The 23,041-nt window shown below is 50.2% G+C and overlaps 5 protein-coding genes and 1 long non-coding RNA gene across 7 annotated transcripts; 4 read left to right on the top strand and 2 right to left on the bottom strand.

Moving 5' to 3' along the window:
• Window positions 1–12: 12 nt before the first annotated feature.
• On the top strand, window positions 13–1,421 carry LOC122624176. Of its 2 annotated transcripts, none has more exons than XR_006326446.1 (3): window positions 13–149; window positions 204–693; window positions 1,168–1,421. It is a non-coding gene; the product is annotated as an uncharacterized LOC122624176 (long non-coding RNA). The 2 variants fall into 2 exon arrangements; XR_006326447.1 differs by lacking the exon at window positions 1,168–1,421 and adding an exon at window positions 753–1,160.
• A 37-nt stretch (window positions 1,422–1,458) lies between these two features.
• LOC122624169 (RNA 3'-terminal phosphate cyclase) lies at window positions 1,459–2,991 on the top strand. Its single transcript, XM_043803628.1, has one exon. The coding sequence runs from the start codon at window positions 1,801–1,803 to the stop codon at window positions 2,884–2,886; it is 1,086 nt and encodes a 361-aa protein (XP_043659563.1). The 5' UTR covers window positions 1,459–1,800; the 3' UTR covers window positions 2,887–2,991.
• LOC122624171 (tRNA (guanine-N(7)-)-methyltransferase) lies at window positions 2,927–4,041 on the bottom strand. The gene is made up of 4 exons (XM_043803630.1): window positions 3,765–4,041; window positions 3,298–3,709; window positions 3,134–3,235; window positions 2,927–3,067 (listed from the first exon to the last, which is right to left on the bottom strand). Exons 1-4 carry the CDS (start codon window positions 3,914–3,916, stop codon window positions 2,963–2,965), a joined length of 771 nt encoding a protein of 256 aa, XP_043659565.1. The 5' UTR covers window positions 3,917–4,041; the 3' UTR covers window positions 2,927–2,962.
• A 1,099-nt stretch (window positions 4,042–5,140) lies between these two features.
• On the top strand, window positions 5,141–6,806 carry LOC122624172 (DNA damage-regulated autophagy modulator protein 1). The gene is made up of 4 exons (XM_043803631.1): window positions 5,141–5,464; window positions 5,556–5,677; window positions 5,790–6,177; window positions 6,246–6,806. Exons 1-4 carry the CDS (start codon window positions 5,400–5,402, stop codon window positions 6,409–6,411), a joined length of 741 nt encoding a protein of 246 aa, XP_043659566.1. The 5' UTR covers window positions 5,141–5,399; the 3' UTR covers window positions 6,412–6,806.
• LOC122624166 (cyclin-L1) lies at window positions 6,681–8,771 on the bottom strand. The gene is made up of 3 exons (XM_043803623.1): window positions 8,075–8,771; window positions 7,189–8,001; window positions 6,681–7,113 (listed from the first exon to the last, which is right to left on the bottom strand). Exons 1-3 carry the CDS (start codon window positions 8,662–8,664, stop codon window positions 6,837–6,839), a joined length of 1,680 nt encoding a protein of 559 aa, XP_043659558.1. The 5' UTR covers window positions 8,665–8,771; the 3' UTR covers window positions 6,681–6,836.
• Window positions 8,772–9,002: 231 nt separating this feature from the next.
• LOC122623202 (fasciculation and elongation protein zeta-2) lies at window positions 9,003–22,837 on the top strand. Its single transcript, XM_043802211.1, has 5 exons — window positions 9,003–10,071; window positions 19,703–20,172; window positions 20,241–20,456; window positions 20,526–20,615; window positions 20,689–22,837. Exons 1-5 carry the CDS (start codon window positions 9,512–9,514, stop codon window positions 20,769–20,771), a joined length of 1,419 nt encoding a protein of 472 aa, XP_043658146.1. The 5' UTR covers window positions 9,003–9,511; the 3' UTR covers window positions 20,772–22,837.
• The last annotated feature ends 204 nt before the right edge of the window (window positions 22,838–23,041 follow it).

Below are 23,041 nucleotides of genomic sequence, written 5' to 3'. Positions count from 1 at the left end.
ACCGCGTATGGCGCGCAACTTCGGCGTTGGATTCGACTGGAAGTGGAAGCTTCGTGGCTCCCCAACACACGCGCATCTGGGCTCTGTGTGTCCGTGGACACAGGGGCGGTCAAGATTCTAGAGCCCGCCCGAGTGTGTAATCCCAACAGGTAATGTTCACTCTTCGCATTCCCTGCTCAAAACATCGCTCATGTGTACCATAGTTTAGAGATGACTTGGATGACTACGGAGATGATGTGGTTTTAGATGAAACCACCGCCGGCTACATAACACTCTACTCATACCCAAACGAAACGAGCTAAATTCTGGACAGGATCGACCAAGTCTAAGATACCAGATGCAGAGCGCTTGAAACTATAGCTCTGACCGCAGTTGTCAGCCTTTGCGACCATTCGCGTGTGTGTTCCACTAACGAAAACGTTGCGACCTTGCCGTCGCCGCAGTTTACATCGAAGCAATCTCCCCTCCACTCCCTGTGGCCAGAACCAAGAAGTCGTAGAGGGTAACACATAGTTGGCCTTCTTCGCGCCTCGGACCAATGCACTTGGCGACCAACATACCTGTTGGCTGAGCCCATTGTGGCACAGTCGGTGCCGGCAAAATTGCATCACCGCCAGCGGAACTAGAACTGGAAAAACCAGCGTTTTGATTGCGGCTCTTACGGCTCTGCGAGTGGTATAACCACCACGATAAGTAAGCCAAATTTTCCGTCACTGCCTTCACTAAGTAATTGGGAAATGACTGTTCTTTAGACCTATTGATACGGAAAGTATCCAACAAACTGTTGATATACCGCTATCTCAACGTAAACAGTGTATCTTTGGACACATTGTATTTTGGTCGTTGGTTAAGGGGTTCGAAAATAATGCACTTAAGAGCGTACACATTCAATATAATTCTATGCGCATAGTAACCACCATGTCAGGTGGATTTTGTCGTAAGCCCATTCCGTCAATGTCTGCTGAGGCTGATGTGGAAACAGCCCAGTTATGCGGATAGGCTTATTTTTATCAGACTTGGAGCGTTAACCAGCTTTACCCCAGCATTGCGGCTCTCAAGCTTCACGGAACGATCCTTCCGTTGTCCAACGGAAAGTTGTTCATCTTTTGAATGTTCCATATGAAGGAAATGTGTGTAGTATATAAGATTATTTTTTTCTATTTGCAGCCTTCCTACTTTGGCCCCACTGTGCAGGACACACAGAGGGGCTCACGGGCAGGGGGAGCCAGCCAAGCATTCCAGTGGAGGACCAAGCCTGCGATTGCCCAATTGCCAAGTGATTCGTCTTCGATGTCGCGGGCCAGTTAAACCACTGCTAGCTGCTGAACTAGAACTAGATAATTGCCTTCGCGATGGCACGTTGCAGATAAGTAAATCGCCTTAAGGCGGCACGTACAAGTACACAAGTGTACGTCCCGCGCTACTTACGCAGCCATTCCTAATTAACTATCGTTAATGGTAATGTTTTATTTTGTACACTGCGGATTTGAAAGACAAATGCTATAAAAGTCCGTTTGTTTACGTCTGGCCAGTGCTGCCGGACCAGTTCGAAAAGGGCGCGCTTTTGAGTGGGACCACAGCGGGAGTTGTTCCCCGGCAAACGACCGACGGTCACACTGCCCGGACCGATGTGTGCGCCGGTTCCAATTGGAATCCAATCGAGTGAAATGGAAATGGAGCTGTTATTCTTAACCCCTAACATTGTCAGTGTGATTGAGATTGCTCCGCTTGTGGTGTCACATAACTGGCTGACAACTTGAAAGCAGACGATAACCCCCTGAGCATCAAGAAATCAGGAAAATGGACTCCAACGACTTTGTGGAGATCGACGGCTCCTACTTGGAGGGCGGCGGGCAGGCGCTGCGCAACGCCCTCAGCCTTAGCTGCATTTTGGGCAAGCCGGTGCGCGTGGTAAAGATCCGGGCCAACCGGCCGAATCCGGGGCTCTCGCACCAGCATCTGCATGGGCTGGACCTCCTCCGGGACATCACCAATGCGGACGTGGTGGGAAACTTCTTGCTTTCCACCAAAGTGGAGTTCACGCCGCGCAGCATTTTGGACAACACCTATCGCGTAGATACGCGCACGGCGGCCAGCATTACTCTAATCTATCAGATGGCCCTACCAGTGCTGCTCTTTGCCGGCCGCTCGTCACGCCTGATTGTGTCCGGGGGCACAAACGTGGCTTTTGCTCCTCCGGTGGAGTACATGCAGCAGGTGCTGCTGCCCAACCTAAAACGCTTTGGAGCTCTCTTCGAACTGAAGGTGCAGCATTATGGCTTCTATCCACGCGGTAAGGGCAGCTGCCAGTTGGACGTGCAGCCCGTGGCCAAGCTGAATGCCGGACAATTCATGGATTTCGGCCGCATCAACTTGGTCAGCGGAGTGGCCTTCTGCGCCGGCCGCCTGCCCGTGAATATTGCGATAGACATGCAGCAGACGGCGCAGCGCGAGTTCCATCGTCTTTGGCCGGAGCAGGAGTGCGTCATCGAGACGGTGAAGCATTCGCCAGAGAAGGCACACGACAACGGAGCCGGAATCCTGATGACGGCCAACACGACCGGTGGCGTTGTCCTGGGTGCCTCCGCATTGGGCAAGAAGAGGATTGACGGTCACGTTCTCGGCTCGGAGGCATCGTGCCAACTGGCCGAGTACATGCGCAAGGAGATCTGCGTTGATGATTACATGCAGGACCAGCTCATCATCTACATGGCCCTGGCCGTCGGCCGCTCAAGGATGCGCACGGGCAGGCTGACCAAGCACACGCGCACCGCCATCCATGTGGCAGAGCAAATGACGGGCGTCAAGTTCGATGTGGCGGTGGAGCCCGGCGGCCAGACGCTAGTCACCTGCGAGGGCTTGGGACAACTGAACAAGATGCTTTAACAATCGATAGATCTCTATCTCTTTACTCTACTGCAACCTTAAATTAATGTCTACATATATGGAGAATATACGTGTCCTAAAGGCGCCGGAAAATGGCCAGAAAATGATCGCCCTTGTTGCGAACCACCTTGGCGCCCTCCTCGCTGCTCTGGTACAGCTTTGGGGTGATGGGATCAGCATTCTGTGGGTTTAAACGTGATTATTAATGTGTGACTCGGCCGCATGATTACGGTTTCGAATAACGTACGGCCTCCTCTTCGGTAAGACGCTCGTACAGCGGATGCTCCTCCATATGCGCCACTATCCATTTGTGCAGGTCCTCCACGTCCGTCATGGTGTACACTAGACCCTGGGTAAGCAGACTAAGTTGTATCCGCATTTCGAGCACTTTCAGGGAATTATGCGACTTACCCCCTTCCTGAGGACATAGGCATATTCGGAGAGCAGAGCCTGGTTGATGATGCGCCACTTGTGCTTGGCGCGCTTGAAATGTGGATCCGGGTAGAGGAAGAACATCTTCTCCAGCTGGCCCTTGGCAAAGTAGTTGGGCAGATACTTCATCGCGTTGGTGCGCAAGCAGGCGACATTCTGGTATGCACCCGTATCCACACATTTGCGTCGCAGTGCCACAATCCGGTCCACCACGTAGTCGGATACCTTGACGCGGATTTCCATGCCGATGGAGAGCTTTTCGGGGAACATCTCGCCCAGGGTGATGAGAAAGCCGCCGTAGCCGCAGCCGATGTCAGCAAAACTGACCTGCTGGCCCTGCTGAATGCTCGGGTACATGAGGCGCCAGTCCACATCCTCCGGGCGAGCAGGACTACGGGACAGAACCTTCAGTGTTAGGATTTGTGTGCATTTCATGGTCTACTCACTAGTCGAAGCTGTGGTCCGCGATGGGATTCGAGTGCGCCCGCTGGCGGTAAAAGCGCTTCTGCGGCAGCCCAGTCACCGCCGACGTGGGGTTCAGCACATCCGGCTCCAGGTTCTGGCTCTGGTCCTGGGCCTGTCCACCGGTGGCCACCATAACTGAAAATTAGCAGAGCGAGTGATAGGAGGCAGCACAGATGAGACACAGCAGCACGTTGCGAACGCTTTTGAAACCTACAAAAATATACCAAAATATACTGAGACAGTCGTTTCGGTTGTATTGGGGGCATTCAAACAAACAGTTACAAATGTTTATGAACCAAAAAAAAAAAATACTAATATTTTTAAAATAAGAATGTTCATATCTTGGCTAAAAACGTCACACAAGTAATAAAATTACTTTTTTGTAGAACTAATCACACATGTAAACGATTGCCATCGAGATTTCGATAAATACATTTTTTGCCCATTTTCGCATTTTCCATAAGTAACATAATTTTTTGAGGAAAATGGCCAAATTTCAACATTTCCAGCCTTGAATGCCATCAGATGGGGAATTTTATTACGAGTTCGGCGAGGTATGGCACTCCATGTTTGGACCATTATTTCCAAAGTTGTGACCAAAAAACGCACCACTTCAGCAGCCGCAAAATCAGTCAAATGCCACGTTTTTCCGATTTTCGCTACCAGGCGATCAGAAATCATAGCAAGTGCCAGCTGATCACCGCAAACAAACGAAAACAGCTGATACAATTCATGATGGCCGCCCTTAGCGAGCTTACAGTAATTGCACGACCAATGGGAAACAGCTTTGTGGAAAGCAACGGTAATACAACTTGGGGTAAGCATGCATGGAAAGAGCCCAAAATCCAAGAAACCAAATGCTCGTTGGTCACCTTCTGCAAATTATGTTCGCCTGGTGTTTAAACGCCGAAATATCTCTATTTTTCTGCCCAGTTTCAAAATTCAACCCGTCCAAGATCAGTTTTCGGGCTGATTTTGCTTTCCGACACCAGGCAAACAGAAATCATAGCAGGTGTCAGCTGGCAGCTCAGTTTAAAACGAAAACAGCTGATCAATTTCATGATGGCCGCCGTCTACGTTTCCCCAGTCAGAATTCGACCAATAGGAAATCAGCGATGGTGGAAGGTAACCGTTAGTTTAAAACTAAGCGCATGCTAGAGGTGGGGGTACTGATTGTTTTTTTGTACGTGTCACGAGTTAGGCACGATAGACCCGAAATAACAGTGAATTTCATAGTATTTCATTCTATCGTGCTAGTAGGGGTAAGTCACGCACCCATCGCTCAAAAAGGCACTCAAAAGTAATCAGCTGATCGCTGCACGCCTAACTCTGGCTTCTGTTCGCCTGGTGTCGCAGATTCAGAAATCATACCAAAGAAGGCAAAATCGAAACCGGGCGCTCGAATGCAAACTCTTCAGGAATACCCTAATGGCTGAAAAATACTAAAATACAGAGCAGCAGCTATAATCCAGTCGACGCAGCAGCACTGCCAGAGACCCAAACATTTCGCTCCCTTGTTCGGTTTACTGCAGCGCAATTAAATAAGATACGTTTGTTGTGGCCAGTGCTGCAACCCACCACGGCCCGCATCCACCACTACACCACTCCCTGGCGCGATGTCACAGGTTTACTTGCTGCCGGTGGCCACGTTCCTGATCTTCCAGGTCACCTTCCTCGGCACGTAAGTACGCCACTGCGTGGTTGGTACACTTTGGTTCCCAATTTACCGGGCTATCTGACCCGACCGACGGACGGTTCTCCTTTGTCTCCAGGTACATCTTCGCCGTGCTGGAGGGGCATGTGGTGCCCACGGTTCCCTATATCAGCGATGCGGCCACCTACTCGCCGGAGAGCTGTGTGTTCGGCCAGCTTATCAACATAGGCAGCGTTCTGCGTGAGTCCCTTTCCCGGCATCCCGTCTCGTCTCCAGAGATTATGAGTCATCTGCTGATTAGACGCGGTAGCGGCGCTGTGAATTTTTTTACTAAGTGGCTGATGCTTTGCAGTGGGAATCACCATCTACGTGCGCTATCGCCAGGTGCTGCAGCTGTATGAACACCACCCGGAACTGGACGCCTCGGTGCTGCGCCAGAACCGAATGGCTCTGTGGTTCGGACTGGTGTCCTGCCTGGGCATCAGCTTCGTGGGCAACTTTCAGGAGACGAACGTACGGATTGTTCACTTCATCGGTGCCTTCTGCTGCTTCGGCTGCGGCACCTTGTACTTTTGGATGCAGGCGCTCATCTCGTATCTGATCTTTCCCATGTCGGGCACCCGCATTTACGCTCACTTGCGGTTGGGCATGTCCGTGTTCTGCACGATCCTGTTTATCCTGCTGGCGGTCACCGGCGTGATGTCGCACATCCTGTTCAAGGGACAGAATCCGCGGAAGTGGTGGGTCTGCAGACTGGCTAACACATCAGGAAGATACTTACGTATATGCTCTCGACTCGTCCCTTTAGGTATCCCTCGGACGGCGGCTGGTACTTCCACGTGGTTAGCTCCATTTCGGAGTGGATCATCGCCACCATCTTCAGCTTCTTCATCCTCTCCTTCACGAATGAGTTCCGCGACGTATCGCTATCGCATCCCCAGATTGCCCTAATGTCCTACTCGACCACCATTTAGAGTTTACCTTCGTAGATTAGATAGGAGTAGAGATCGGCGTCTGGAGTAGCCAGCGGTTCCTGCAGCTTCAACATTTTAAGTACAATCCAAGGTGGCAAGAGCACGGGTCTCGAGGACGTCGTGCTAGTCCGGGTGATGTGCATTTGCACTGCGGCCTCTCGCCTGCCTTCCCTTTCTTTCCGGTGCTCTTTCTCTTTCGGATTGCTGTGATATGTGCAAAGTGTTTCCCAAATATGGGGATCGGGTAGTTGCAAGTGGCGGAAAGCTGCTTGATTGAGGAGTTACATTTATTGTTTACCCGCGTTCGTTTTACATTACACATTAGAATTACTAAATCGAACTAATCGGTAGAAATGATCTGTAAATCTGTAAAATAAAAAGCAATTAAATAAAAAGTAGTGTTTGTTTAGCTTGTCTGTCAATCCCTAGCGCTTGCGATCCCTGGAGCGGTCGCCATCACGATGCTTATGGCCACCTCGGCTGCCGTGGTTTCCACTGCCTCCTCCTCCGCCGCCTCCACCGCTTCTTCCGTCTCCACCGCCGCCGCTGTTCCGATGCGACGACGAGGAGTAGCGACTGTGCTTGCCGGAATTGGAGCTGGAGTTGCGATACTTGTCGCCATCGCCTAGGTTATTGCTGCTGCCTGCGTTTCCAGACCGGTCTTTCTTGGAATAATATTCAGAGCGTTCGCGCGAGGATTTCCTAAAAGGGGTAAGTAAAACAAATGGCACATTGTTTATAAATCTACCCAGTTCCTTAGTGCGTTAGAGTACATACGTCTTCCTGTGCTTGCTGTGCGGCGAACTGGAGCGCGTGGGCGACCTTGAGTAGTGACGCGACTTTTTCTTATGCTTCGGCGGCGACCGGGAACGCGAGCGGGAGGATCGACTGCGGTGGGACTTTTTGGTTCGCTCGCGACTCGGCGACCTGGACCTGGGTGAGCGGGAGCGAGGTGTGCGCGACTGGGTGCGCGTCCTGGATCGCGAACGTGACCTGGAATCCTTCTCCGGCGACTTTTCCGATGGCAAGGGCAGCGGGATAGCCCGCTGGATGAAGCCACCCCACGCATTGTGCGAGCCATTGTTGCGATCCACGGTGATTACAGCCGGCGGTGTGTTGGCCTCCTTCGTTTTGTTGCGCGCATCAATGTACCGCTTCTTCAGCTCGTCAACGGCGGCCTCCAGTTTCTCCACCACCGGCTTGGAACGTGTATACAGCTCCATAACACGGTAGCAGATATCCGTAATGTCCGCCATGGGCACCCGGAAAATGCCAAACCACGGCGGGCTGTTGGGCAGAGGTATGTTAAGCTTGCGGGCACTCAGGTAGATGCAGGCGCATGCAATCGCCTCTGGTGTGTAGCGCATAAAGACGTCCGTCCTCAACGAGTCATTCATGAAGTTCCAGGAGAGCTGCATTAGCTTCTCATGCTTCTCGTACTGAAGGACCTGCAGATACATAACGATCAGCTTGTGCGGATGCTTCACGTGCACGCAGAAGCCCAGTTCCTTGAGGACGCGTCGCTCGGCCTTGATCACCTGCATCTTGAGGTTCGTGTAGTACGGATCCAGCACCATGGGCGAGATTTCCCTGCAGCAAGAGATAAGCAGGTAGTGAATATTGGGTGTTAGGTGCTTGGATGGTAGCCAAGGGAAGCACTTACTTTTGGGCCCGCACTTGCTTGATGTGGTGAAACACATTGATCACATCTCGGATGCGTCGCGGCGCCTCCTCGATCTTGGAGGCCAGGCACACGCAGCTCATGGCCACCGTCTCCATGTTGTGCCGCACGAAGCTCTTCGAGTAGAAGAAGCGCTGGAACAGCACCTGGCCGGTGGCCATGGCAACCTGCGGCAGGCGCAGCAGAATGCCCGCTGTCTGAATAAGCTCGCAGCCCAGGATGCGCAAATCCTTCTCCGTCTCGTGGTCTAGTCCATCCTGGCTGGATGGCGTCACGTCGATCTTACCCTCCGGTATCAGGCTGTTCTCCAGCGTCAGCACGATGCGGTTAAAGAGCCGCGGATAGATAGGCTTGTTGGCGTCCGCCTGTGCCGCTGCCACGCCCCCTGCATCACCGACGGCCGCATCCGCCCCCGGGGCCGCTCCACTGCTGCTGTTGTTGTTCGAGATGTTGACGCTGTTCGAGTGGAGCGAAGTCACTGTGGTCAGCACATTGGTGATCGTCTCCACCGTCAGCGAGGTGGCTGTCACCGTTGTGTGGACCACAGCGGTGCCGGCCCCACGGGTGGCCATTCGTGCGCGGAGTCCACGTTGCGCGATTCACCAAGAAATGCGTCTATATTTGTGTTTTATTTCTTAATTTTCACTTTCTTTTTGTTAATTTAACCGATAACAGGCGTGATTTGATATTTAACTGTTATCGTCGACGCTGCCACCAAGTTGGTTTCGATAATTCCCTAAATTATACCACAAAATGATAAAAAATACCGAGTGTGGTTTGTGTCTAAATAAGGGGTCGTGTAACGACTAAACTGGCGTTGCCATATAATGGCACAGTCTAATGTACTAAATAACACCTAAAACCGTATTTTGAGGAAATCCGCCTCTGGTCACACCGCTCTCAGTCGAAATTAGTTGATTAGTTGAAGGCAAGCAGTTCGGTCGCCAGTCGCAAAACCGCAAATTGTAGAAACAAAACATAAGCAGCCGCGTCTGAGTGCCAGTGTGATTTATTTTTTTTATTGTTTGGTGTTTATTGTGCTCGTGAGCAGATCAGTCATATCAAACAGACAGCCTGCAAGCCAGCCAGCTAGTCGAACGCTGGGCAAGCGGATCAAGTCCAATTGGAATTGCCCGAACCGCAGCTTCACGGAGTCGAGTGTACCGTGTTTGGTGTTTCGTGTTTCGTATTCCGGGGCATTTTCCCCGCCGAAAGCCCCGCTCAACACCCGCTCAACCCCCAAGCAACCAGCCGAATTAGGGGTTGCAAAGTTTTTTGCAGCCAGTCCGGAAAAGTCAGGAGGAACTTGTGTTCTAAAGGAGGAAAAGGGAAGCGCGCAAGTGAAGACTGCCCCCAAAGTCCAACCGGAATCGGAAGGGGACTCCGCCGAATCCTTGAGTGAATCCTTTTGCGCGTGCCATGCGTGACCTCGGCACCAAAATGGCCGAGCTAAAATTCGAGGCTCCATTGGCAAAGTTCGAGGAGACGGACGAGTGGGGCGGCTGCGACTTCATCTCGAGTCAGAATGCCCTAAACGACACGCTCAACCTAAATCTGAAGGACTCCTCCTCCGGCGGCAAGCCGGATGCGGCCAAGCTGCGACTCCTGGAGGACGCGGTACGCGATGCGCACGTGAGCAAGAACGGTGGAGGAGGAGGAGTGGTGGGAGGAGGAGCTGGCTCCATTAGCCCCAATTGCAATACGCTGCAGGGCGGTTCGCTCATAGAAATCGGCCTGTCCGATGTGGGATTGGTGCCAGGCGAGGGTGCCGGCGTTGGCCTCGACGGTCTGGAGAAGCGCTCCCTGGCCGCCGGCGATCATGTGGACAACTTCACGGAGACCTTTGGCGGGAGTCTGGAGGACCTGGTCAACACGTTCGACGAAAAGATAACCAAGTGCTTCGGCAACTACGAGGAGAACGTCGAGGAGCTGGCTCCGGTGCAGGTGCGCAGCCAGGAGGAGATCATGAACGAATGCCAGTAAGTACACCACTAGTTATCCAGTAGTTAACCTTTTGTTAAGTGTTCGGGTCCTATAAACAAGCAATGGGAGGCTCCGTTTCTCGAAAATAAATTACCAGATTAATTGTTGGTCAATTATAATTAAAATGGAGGCATGGCTTTTGGCTTTGCTTTTTTTTCCAAATGTCTGATGTCATGTTATAGGCACTTATAGATTGGGAACATTGGGGGTGGCTTTTGGTAGAGCTACATCATGTAACCCGGACAGTCGAAGGAAGTGCCGGAGTAAGGATGCCGCATGATACAATCCTCCTATCCAATCCTATAGTTATGTAAAATGCACTTTGCGATGTTTTGCGTTTTAGTGCTGTTTTCTGCTTTCGTGTCTATTGCGACGCTGGGGGTGCTGAGTGCGCATGCTCCGAGCTCGGACCGCTACCCCGTAACCCCTGACCCGTGATCCCGGCCGACCCACCCCGCTCCGCCCCCTGGCTGGCTGTTCCAGCCCGGCGCCACATAACGACGTAATCCTGCCCGAACCGCGAGGGGTGGGTGGTGGGTGGTTGGTGTTGGTTGGCTAGTTGCTTTCTTGTTGGATCGATAAAAGTGCCAGGCAGGAGTTTTCGCTGTTCGCTGTTTTCATCTGGGTTTTCCAAGACTGTTGCGCCTCGCCGCGGATGCAACTGGGCCCCCAATGTGGATGTGGATGGCAGTGGTACCGCCATTGTAACGCTGATCCACTTATGTATGTCGAGGAAGCGGCAATCACCGTGAGAGTGGGGGCAATAAATCATATTACGTCCAGTGGCCAGATAAACACTTCACGGAGCATTGGCCAGGAGGGGGAGGGGCGGAATGGGGTTTCGGGTGGACTTGGATGTGGATTTGGATACGAGCTTGGAGCGTGCTGAAGGGGTTGGGGCTCCGGAGATCCGGAGACTTAGATGTGTGGAATGCAAGTCCAGCGAGAAGGGAAAACAATAATACTATATAGATGTATAGATGTATTTCCCTCTCTTTCCCTCTCGGCTGACATCAGCCATAAATTTGATAATCGCGTGCACACCCGCGGTCCATGTGTGTGTGCCTGTGTGTGTTTACGAGCGCGAATACTCACTCACATCCTGCGCAAATAAATAAACACACAGTGGGCAGTCGCTAAGATGCACTATGCACAACTAATCAATTGCCATTGGATTCTTTATAGTCTCGCAAATGAAATCTAAGATGCTGGAAGTCTATAGCTCCATCTACAGATCCATCTGAAACTTGTACTTCTTAAGCACATCAATCTTTGGGTTTACGAATAACGCTAAACTGTGGTAGCATTGATTTTAGCGCGTGTGCTCACTGTATTCAAATATCTAGAGCCACATGCGAGTCCAAAATATTTTGACGAATTTAGACACACTGATTGAAATTCCAGATTTTGCACTGACGAAATGAATAATCATACATACATACTTGTGCATGCTAATGTGTGTTTACAAACATAGCTGTGTGTTTGCATGAATAACTCTTTGCTCTTGCCCCTTTTTGCAATTCCTCTTGAAGCTGTATGCAGATGATGGTCTCCTGGAAGTTCGCAATCCTGGAAGCCTGGAAGCGTGTACAGATAGCGAAACTCTGCAGCAGCGCAGTCAGCCAAAGTCGTTCGCTCTGATGCAGTTTGTCTTAATTGCGTTCTTTGTTTTTCATTTTATGGGTATTCATTGCCACCGCTGTCACCTTGTCCCCTCTCCACCCCTGTCCTGCCCTGCCCCTCACTCTCACTGCATCCCCATCTCTCTCTGCTGCCCTCCTCTCTTTCTGCTGCCCCTCTCTCTCTCTTTAGCCCCACACGAACTGTCACTGCCTCTTCTCCCGCTCCCGCTCTCGCTCTCTGGGGGAGAGGGTATCGGGGCATGATGACTTGTCAAACACTTTGGCGCGTCGCAGTGAGAGGAGAAGAGAGAGCGCGGGTCGAGTTGCGTGGCTGGCACTGCTCTCTTTTGGGGCACCTATATGTGCACTGCGCTATTCATAATCGAATCCCATCGAATTGGTTATTTAATCCCAAAAGCGCTGATGTGTGTGGGGCGCGGGGTATCGCGCATTCGACCCCCGGTGCTGGTTGCCAATGGTCTGCTCTTGTGTGTTGGCGCACCAAACGCGCCATCCACGCCAGTTGTCAATATTTACCTTATTCACTGGTGATTCCATGGAAAGTTGGCTTGGTGCTGAGTGGGTTGGCCGGGCCGAAGGTCGCTCCATTGTTCCACTGTCGCTCCCACTGTCCTCGGCACCATCCCCCCTTTACCCCCTTTGCCACCCCGCTCCGCCATTCGTCGGTGGCCAAGTTTTCAACTGCATTCCGCTCTGATTAGTGGCAGCTGCTCCAAGGACGAAGTTCGGAAAAGTTCGAGCGCCAAAGTTGCGTCAGCACGGAAAGGCTCTTGGCGGACAAGGCGCAAGAGGAAGAAGCAGAAGAAGAAGAACAACGAGTCCAGGATAACAAGAGTGGAAGTGGAAGTAGTCCCACAGAAAGAGTGGCGTCTTTCGCAGTGCCAACCCACATTTCCCATGCAGCATGCAACCACGTCAAGCCAACCGATTATGGCCCTTGGTCGAGTGAATAATGCCACATTTATAATTTTATCCAAGGCGTAATTCGCACTGCGCAGTGCAGGCACGATTGCCAGTGGAGCTGGCCATATGACCATATGCCAGGCACGACGATAAAACGCGCTCCATATGGCCAGCATTCTTCCGGTGCGGCTAATGCGGCCCCAACAGGCCCCAACCGGCCCCAAAAAGCTAGCTGACCATGCTGATTCTCGCTCATAATCGGCTGGTTGCTGGCGACCCACTTTTGCGCCACGTCCAGTCCCCAAGAGCCGATCGATTCCTGTTCCGCAGCTGGGTTCAACGACCTGCATCCTGCGAACTGCGAACTGCAGGCAGTTTTGGGAGCATCCAGATGCCTTCGCAGGTCGTCGGGGATCCGCAGCTTCGTAATGGCCTGCGTAACCAGACAACCGAAACTCGTTCGCAGGCAAATGCCAAAAGCTGCTTCGCTTGGCCAAGATGCTCTGCTGCTCTGCTGCTCGGCTGATCGCGTTTTGCGATCTAAGCGATCTTGGCAATTGCGTCGATCTTGGCGATCGGCAGTCAGATCGATTAAAGCACTCGGCTTTTAATTGCCCACACGCAATGACAGGCCAGCACTTGCAGCAGCAAACTCATCTGGCCGATGCGTTGATTGCTCTTAATTGGCAGTTGGTTGGGCAACCAGCTAACCAGTTTGCGGCCTTCTACGACTGTGGAATCAGTTCCCAGATCGCAGTCTGCTCCAGAGCTCTGGGAGAGCTCCACTGCGACGACTTGGCATGTCTTGGCCTGGCACCCGAAATCGAGACTTGAGTCCACTGCGGGTTAGGTTCACTGACTGGATCGGGCTTCCTTAGTGGTCCTGGGCCGCAGGGCAGCCACTGAACTGCATGGTAATCAATTAGCAGGTCCGCTATAAATAATCAGATGGCACTGCGGCAGGGGATGATTGCCTGGGGTTGCTACACAGGACACAGGACACAGGATACAGGACACGGCCTAGCGACGACGTAACCGCCCTCTGATGTAAGTGGCGCATGAGGACCACAGCTCAGCTTATGCACAGGGAGCTATATAGTTTTTGTGCTTCCGATTCGAGCACTTTAATACTACCATACTATCATACTACCATAATTCCATACTACCCATTTCTCGCCGTGTGCGCCGCCTGTGCCGCCTGTGCGACAGAAATGGTGCTCGGGTGGTCCGTATCCGCTGGATGAGTCATGCCGACAACATGTCGTATGCGTGTTGTGCGGCTAGCAGGGCTGCGGCGCTAGGAACTTATCAATCCGAATGCATTCAGGGGGTGGCGAATGGACGAGTGCCACTTCCTGGCCTTTTCGGACTCGGACCCTTCCTCCGAAGGGTGGGCTGCAGTCTGCAAGCGAGGGGCCAAAGGACGTTCACCTTTTGGGCATTTGTTTGGAGGCGTCGCCCGGGGACACGAGCCACCACCGCCCGCTGGGCGCCCAGCTGTAGCTGTACACCCCCGAATGCTAATGCTAATTGGCGACCGACCTAACCTCGCTCAACCTGCCACGGAGCTACGGAGCCACTGTGCCACTTTGCCACTTTGCCACCGTTCCGGGCACTGTTTTCGGCGCCATTCGAATATTAGAAATGTCTGACTGCCATCGAAGAGATACTGTATCTGATGACTAAGCCAGGCCAGCCGCACAGGCGGAGCCTTTGCCTGCGGCCGCATTACATCATCGCCAAGCAAAACAACGTTTGGAGCACAGTCAAGGACAAGGCCCGGAGAACGAAGAACGGGGAGGGCCATGGCCGGGGGTTGAAGGCAGCTGTTGTATAATTGGGCTGAGTCCTGCCACGGAATCTGCAACTGCATCGGCATCTGCAACTGCAACTGCATATGTACATAGCTGCAGCAGACTCTGGCATTGAGCAGAATGGCAGTGGCAGTGGGAGTGGGAGTGGGAAGTGCGCCAAGGAAGCGCCGAGGACGCTCCAGTGGATGCCCTGCCAAGAGAAGCACTCCAAGGGTCCTTGAAGCCAGCTCACAAAGCCCGTCGCCAGCGGGGGCGACTGTCTGCTCTTGGCTTCAATAACTCGTCGGCGGCATAACGGGCCCACCCTGGCAACTGGCAACTGGCTGATAACCGGGGAAAGTGTTTACTGTACAGGTACGCTCGTGTATAAGCACTCTGTTTCGAAGCCATGACCTGCTATTGTGCCTAAAGATCTTGGGCCGGACTCCTCCGATCGCCGCTGCTTAGCAATCTTCGCTACCTATGTAATGGTTATACCGTAGTTCTGTACCTATGCCACAGTGTGTATCAGCTATGAGCGACATGTATGTATACTCTTTGGTTTCGTTTCGTTTCGTTTCGCTTTGTTTTGTTTTGTTTGCATTTTTGCTGTTATCTGTTTGTGGGCCACATAACTGGCAGCATTTCCCTCTGCGGTTTCGGAACAAAGCTGAAGATGAAGATGAAAATTGCCATGGAGGCCGATGCCCAGACCCCAGACCGAAGCCATAGCTATAGCTATAGACATAGACATAGACATTGCCCAGTTTCTCTCTGACGCGTTTTGTTAATGCTAATGGCCTATTTATACAGATTAATTATAAATTGATTTTGCCCAAGCACGCAACCAAATGCGAAATGGCAACTGGCAACTCGCGCTTTAAACTCCAGATTGTTTGTTTTAATTTCAGTTTTCAGTTTTGTTCAGATGGCCATGTGTGTTAACTGCAATCAATGCGTTCGTCATGAAGTGTCCTCTGTTTATGGATCACTCACAGATACTTGTACTAAGCTGCTAGCTTTGTCAAATGCCGGGAATGTTTTACAAAAAAGCCCACCCGTAATGAATTCCAATCCAAACCAACTACCAATCCAAACCAACTACCAAATGGCCCAGCTCCTCGTTCTTGTCGCCAATGTCCCCGATTCTGCACCCCATCCCATCGCATCGCGTCGCATCCAAAAGCGCACAGTCCATTAACACACAGCTCGATTTGAATTGGGATCGACTATATAGGCTATGCGGCTCCTGTGCCAACGCAAAGTGTGAACGGCCTAAAATTAGAAACGCTTTGAAGTGTGCAAGACATGATTTTCCCACCTCGCTAGCGGCTGTTTTCGTTTTATTTTAGTTTTTACGCTGCAAGTGTGTGTTTTAGTTTGCGGTGGCATTTTTCTATCCACCTATTTGCTGTGTTTGCTGTATTTGTTGTATTTTCTGTCGCAGTAAACGCGTACAGCAGCGTCCAAATGAATAGTGTAGCCTTTAATAGCAAAGCACATACAAAGTCTGGCCGAATCCGGGCTTAGCTCATATGCCAGGTTTTGTTTCGGCAAAATGCAGTTGGTAATCTAAAAGTTTGAGCAGGTAAGCTGCAGCGGGTGCTAGTTTGATGCCCCCCGCTGTGTGTGTTCATATGTGGAAAATGGAAAATAAGCGGCACAGGGTCACCCCACCCCGCCGCTTCCTGGGCAGAGGAGAAAGGTGAAGCGAAGCGAAGGGAGGCAGCGAAAACTTTCACACTCCGCACGGCGAACAGCAAATAGCTAACACCCCAAACGCAGTCGATTGGCTGCCAGCCCGCCCCCTCAGCGGGTTGCACTGAGAGAAATAGTTTATAGAGTAGCCAAATGGCGCTCTTTCACATGCCTGCTACAGGGTATCCAGTAGTCTGGCTTTCCGAGTTCCGCCGAGTGCAAGTTGCCGAAAATGAAGAGTGCGATTGTACAGCGCGTTGCGGTTGAGTGAAACTACGTGTGAACGAACCTCAAAACAGCGAACACCAAACAGCAAACACCAAACAACAACATGAAGACAACAATAGCCGTCGAAACAAGTGCTACATTTGAAATGCTAAAACGCTTGAGAAACCCAATAGGGCCCGCTCTCCAGCCTTTACTACCCGTAATTTCACCTGCAAAGGTGCTCTTGGATCGAAGATTCAAAAGATTCAGAAGATTCAGAAGATTACGTTGGCCTAGGCTCCCTCTTCAATCGCTTCAATTCAGAACTGGTGGTCTTAGCAAACATCATAGCAAGTCTAGCATTGAATATATTTCATGACTACTCCCAAAGCCACTGCTTTGGATCCCTCTGGATGCTTTAGTGCTATAACAAGACATCGAACCGTTTTAGAAAGTTATTTCTTCATTGTTCGCGGCGCAGAGGCAGAGTGGCAGAGGCAGTGGCCCACCAACTAATTCGTTTCCTATGAAATTTCAATTTGCTGGGGAGTCAACACCGAAACACAACACAGAAATACAACACACACTCGCACAACACAGAAAGTCAGGAAGAAGCAGCGCCCAGAAATGCCGAGCACAATTATCTGAAAACCGCAGAGAAAGAGGAAAACAGTCAGCACCGCGTGGGCGGAATGAAGCCAATTGGGCGAAAATGTAGGGAATGTAGGGGGTGGATAAGGGGGGGACACTTGGACAGTTTCATCATCGTCATCATGAGCGGCGCTGATTCATCCGCTGGAGACACAAGTTGATGCGGTTATCTAAGTACACGCAATTAAAATTCATTAAAATATTGCCATTTTCATAATAAATGATAAATGTTCATTAACGAAAATTGTGCATTTGGATGTTGTGGTTCGTCTTTCTCGTTTTTTGGTGTTTTACCCTAACCAAGCGGCTTAATGACTTTGAAACGAGCTAAACTACCCAGCAGACGAAGAGCGGACGTACTGCGGATGGATCCGAAAAATGTCCGCTAAAGATATTAAATACGGACGCAGAATCGGAGTTTCCGCACTAGGTTTGATGTAAAAACTCAATCATTTTCGGGTAATATCATAAACGAAGTTTTTGTCTGCTTGCCTAATTACCATATGTTTATGTGTGTAGTGAGAAGGAGCGTAAGAGCATTGCAGTCGTCGGTGCGCGAGCAACTCCGCCCAACCCACTTGTTATTAAATATGATGTTTGCCTAAACGATGAGCTCATGTTTCGTGTGCCGATTTTCGAGACCAAAACTGCTAATTGTCGAACGGCGAGGCACTCTGAAACTCATATTCCAATGCCACTGCCGCACTGGCGGAGTGTGGCATGCCACCAACTATCGGGTCGGGGTCACCGCTGGCCAAGAGATGAGCTTCCGAATGGAGAGCGCCGCCAAAAGTGGTCGGGTGCACTTGTGCACTGGTTATGGGTGGTCAGGGTAGATCCCATCTGCGCGGATGATAAAGTGGCCCCGTAATTGTAATTGCCGATGGGTGCGAGTGAGTCTGGCCACTAATTGCCCGAGGCGATGATGGAAACTCGGGAATGCCGGGGAATTCGAGCCGGGGAAGTCGAGAGCATGGAGTGGCCAGGGAGTGGGGGCTGCAATCTGAACTGCTTGTCCGCGATAAGGAAGTGGGTAGTCCGGAAAAGATGAGCAGCGAGTAGCAACCAAGCTGGTGCTATAATAATTTATAATATTAGCAGTGATCACACTTTATTTTGAAACATTCCCAGTGAGTAGAACGAGGTTACAGCCCTTCAGTTATTTCCGGGGACCGACCACTCATCCAAACTGACCTGAATTCTCCAATTCTCCAATTCTCTAATTCTCCGACTGGACTGGCGACGCAAATGGCGATGTGTCAATTTAGTGCGTATGATTCCACTTGGTAGCCATCCCATTTCCGACTCCGATTAGCTGATTAGCCGGCTCCGGATCCATCGAAAGAGTCTGTCGAGCGGCGGAGTGAGTGCTCCGTAATTAGTTCGCTTTGATGGCGGTTTAAATATTCATTCGTTTATTCGTTCATTCGTTCATTTGTTCATTCGTTCAATCTGCCCGCCCCCTCGTCTGCGAGCTCCAAAAGTGTTGCCCACACCAGCGACACGTAGAGCACTCATATTATGTATGTGCACACACATTTCATGGCGGCCTCGACACATTCCGCACCGAGATACAGCCGAGATACACTAGGCGAATCTATACACTATACTCGTTGGTGGGGGTACAGTGCGTGCCGCAGTTGTATGACCACCACTGAACATTCAACTAAGCACAGGTAGTCACTTCACTTCCGAACTTCCCCTCGACTTATTCGACTTATTCTCCCGCACATGCAGTGAATCATCTTCGACCAATCAGCAAAGTGCACTCAATTGCCTGGCAATGTAGAGCATGAATAATTATGGGCGAATCCATTCCACTGGCGATGGGATGGGATGGGATGGGGATCCAGTGGAATCCGTGGCCGACAAGAGGCAATTAAATGATTGCCAGTGATCGTGAAATTTGATAGCAACTGTGCCAGCACACTCGAAACAGACAACAGACAACATACAACAGACTGACTGACTCCGTCTGACTGGCGAACAAGTCAGTTCTACTGGCAGCAAATGTGGGCCCAATGCCAAAGCCAAAGCCAAAGCCAAGGGAACTGTAGGAGGCATGGTATAGATTACAGTGAACTATCTGCAAACGCACTGTGTGCCACCATCAGATTCTCATGGAGCACTCACTTCTCCAGCTGAGCGCGAGTTTTTGTTGCTAAAAAATGAAGAAACGAACTGTCGATCGGAAGTCACTTGTGGCAGTTCTCAAATCCTCCCCCTGGAAACGGCCCCCCGAATCCGAGGTGCAGCTGCAACTGCAACTGCCACTGCAACTGCCTCATTATCTTCGGAAACGACGTGCATGGGGCAATTTGTCAGCTGGCCAGGCTTCCGTGAACCGAAAGGCGGGAGGCACTTGGCGGTTTAGTGTGCCAGTTCTTTGGCTCAGCGGATCTGGTGGGTGGCGACAAGTACATGAAACATTTGGTGCCGAGTGTGGCAAGGAGGTGGCAAGGAGGTGCCAAGAGCTATGCAAAGAATGGGCGAATGATGAAAGGAAAAAACTCATTACTGCCTGCCAGGGCACTCCAATAAATGGCGTTTCTTTCGCTTGTAGAAACTTAGAAACTTGGAGAAGGCTTGATGTCTGCGATTTATGGAAAGTACTTTCTGGGCTGGTTTGGTTGTTCTTGTGGTCTTATAAGAGATAGATTTGAACTCAATATACATATAGTCGTGTTCATTTCGATGTACTGATCTGAAACCCTCACCCTCTTCCCTTGCAGAATGTGGTGGACCATCACAGGAAACTTTGGCAACATTCTGCCCATCGACTGGTCCAAGTCGTACACCCGTCAGATGCACATGCCCACCCTGAATCTGGGCCAGAACCACACGAAGCAGCAGCAGCAGGCCCGCAACCAGCAGCAGCAGTTGCACAACCAGAGCCACCAGGCGTATTCACACACCAACGGTTCGGGTTCCGGGCTGGATGCCCAGACTCCGGGCGATGAGTTCAACGATCTGGCCAGCGAGGACGAGGCTGTGGCCAACGATCTGGACATGCACGCCCTCATCCTCAACGGCTTGAACGGGGACATGGACGACCAGCCGATCAAGACGGTGGAGGAGGTGATCAAGGAGATCGACGACATCATGGACGAGGCCGAGAGCCCGCTGGACGAGCCGGAGACCTGCGATTCGGAGGTGATCGAGAAGGCGCGAGAGGTGCTGGGCGCCCCCCTCTATGCGGAAAGTAAGCAGGCGACGCTACGACTCTAGATGCCAGTTAAATGTATAGCTAACATTCACTTTCCCTTGCAGAACTGCAATATCTGACCACGACACAGCTGAACGAGCTGTACATGGAGATGGAGGTGCTCATCCAGGAGCTGAGCGAGACCTTGATCAACGAGCTGGCCCTGCGCGACGAGCTGGAGTTCGAGAAGGAGCTGAAGAACTCGTTCATCTCGCTGCTCCTGGCCGTTCAGAACAAACGGCGGCAGTACCATGTGGAGAAGAAGCGCGGCAAGTTCCAGGGTGAGTTTCGCAATCCCAAATACACCAACTACGTTCACAACTAACTCTGCTTTCCCCCTATTGATGCAGGTCCCGAGCCCAAGTACTTGACCACCGTCATTCCGTATCACCTGGAGAACGGCACGCCCAACAACCAGTCCCTGCAGGTCCTGATCAAGAGTGAGTGCACCCATTGCGTGCTAAACTTCCTAAACAGATGTCTCTAATGTCGAATCGTCCCGATCTCTTGCAGTTCTCAAGGCCATCAACGAGGACAGCCCGACGGTTCCGGCCCTCCTCACGGACTACATCCTGAAGGTGCTGTGCCCCACATAAGCGCCATAAGCGGTAGTCGCCGCGGTGCAGGAACCCAGCTGTCGCTCTATCTCTACGTCTGTGTTTATACAATTGAACCGTACATCTCTATACAACTTGCATATAGACACCGAACCACACCACACCACACCACGCCACAACACGCATAACTTAATGATTAGTTCGTACTTTAAATTATTGTTTAAATGCAATCCACGTAAACGGGAGGGCGCCAGGACTCTAGTGATTCTGTCCAATGTGTGGCACCCAAAAGCGGAGTCTTCTGCAGTCAACAGAGTCCTTCTCCCGGCCGATCCCCGACAGAACAAAATATGCAACAAAATATACATGTAACACATATATAGACACATATATATAATATAACGAAATATTTGCGGAGAGCGCGCCCGAAGAACTCAGCCAGTCCTCCCATGGCAACAATACTCAATTCTCCGCCGCCTCTCTTTCTCTTTAAGGAGCATTCGTATTGTTATAGAGCCGACTCCAACTAAGCTTAAATATATATGGTAAATGCATCTAGGCCAGTTGTCAGTTGCAAGTTGCCAGTTGCCAGTTGTCAGTTGCCAGTCTGCCTGCCGGTGCATCGTCAACTTTTCGTCTATATGTGAAATATGCAGATCTAAAACAATACACAGCTTGCATTTTGTTCGCCCAGCTTTCTTCGATCGAACTAATCTGTGAGTTCGCTTCGGCAGCCAATCACTAGGTTTTACAATAAGGAACTTGTATGTAATATATATATGTAACTTGATCATAAGAGGTGTGTGTGGCCTGCAGTCCCTGGAGAATCCGCCGTTTCGAAATGTGTTCCGAGTGCAATTTACATGCAAATATCATTTGAGATGGCATCAGACTCAGAAGCAGCAGCAGAAGCAAAATCAGAACCAAAATCAGAACCAGAATCAGTGGCAGCAATTGTTTTCGCTTCGCTTTAAGTTTACTACGCCTAATTTACTCATTTTTATTGTTTACGAGGCCATAAAACGCGTTCTGTTTTGTTCAAAACAATTGTTTAATGTGAGTGGAGGAGGAAACACAAATTTAATTTTAATTTGCATAGAAAACGCTGTGTTATTTACTTTTACCAAACAAGCATAAATAAAACGCTAATGATAAATGATAACTATGATTACAAATAAATCGAATAATAGCTAAAACTCAGTCAGGCGCACAGTGCTCTTCTTTTTCTTCCTCAGTATGATCCATTGCCCATCATACCCAGTACTGGGTATACCCAGTTAATCGGTACTTCTCGTCCTTACCTCCTAAGCAACCAGCCACAATTAAACGCGAACTTAGAGCGACGTACGAGTAGGGGGAAGTACAAGTATAAGATACATCCAGTTGCATCAAGTCCAAATGAACCACATTATATCATGTCTCACATCTCAAATCTCACACGACAAAACTAATCGAAGAAGGAGGAGCGAGGTGCACTCGAAGATTCCAGCCCATTTGATCGATCACTGATCATCGTTCATGGATCGGCTCTTCAGATAGAAGAATGAATAATGCAAAATGAATAATGAATAATGAATAAAGAATCACATCTAATGCAAATCTTAGGTACCTTTGTTAGTAAACGATATGCAAGATATACATACATACCTAAAATCGAAACCCTATATAAAAGACAGAAATACAGAATACACACTCAAGAGAAGCATAAGAGCATAAATGTTTACGACTTCATATACAACAAATATATAAATGTATATCAAATATGGTCGCGCTTTATAAACCAATTTAAAACGTATTACTAAATCGCAACTCCTTCAATGGAATGTGACTTTTTTAGGTCTCTGCCGAGTAAAGCAAAACCGAATATTAAAAACCAAGCAATGGCCACATAAATCATATAATATGATACAAAATTAAGATGGGATCCCTTCCCCTAATTGTACGCGTATTTGTAAATTATTTGAAATGCAAATAAATGACAGCCTAGGATGGAAATTATATTTATTTGATAAATTAGTAAAAGGAGAACACAAAATACATAGTTCTATGTACAATGGACAAACCGAAAACTTTTAAATTGCTTGAATAAAAAGAAGAAAACTATTTGCTGGCAGTTTGCATTTGCATTTGGATTGGGATTGGGATCAAAAAGCTTGAGCTGAAAGAAATGAATGAGTGAAGTGCTAACTTTGCGCTAGCGAATCGAATTTTAACGAAATTTCAGACAGTGTGGCACAACGTTTCGAAAATAGCGGGCTAAGTGTTATAACATTTTGAAAATCAATCTTCAAGTGGCCGCATGTTCGTGG

The sequence above is a fragment of the Drosophila teissieri genome, chromosome X (assembly GCF_016746235.2).
Source record: "Drosophila teissieri strain GT53w chromosome X, Prin_Dtei_1.1, whole genome shotgun sequence".
Classification (NCBI taxonomy): domain Eukaryota; kingdom Metazoa; phylum Arthropoda; class Insecta; order Diptera; family Drosophilidae; genus Drosophila; species Drosophila teissieri.
This window is presented reverse-complemented; position numbering and strand designations above follow the sequence as displayed.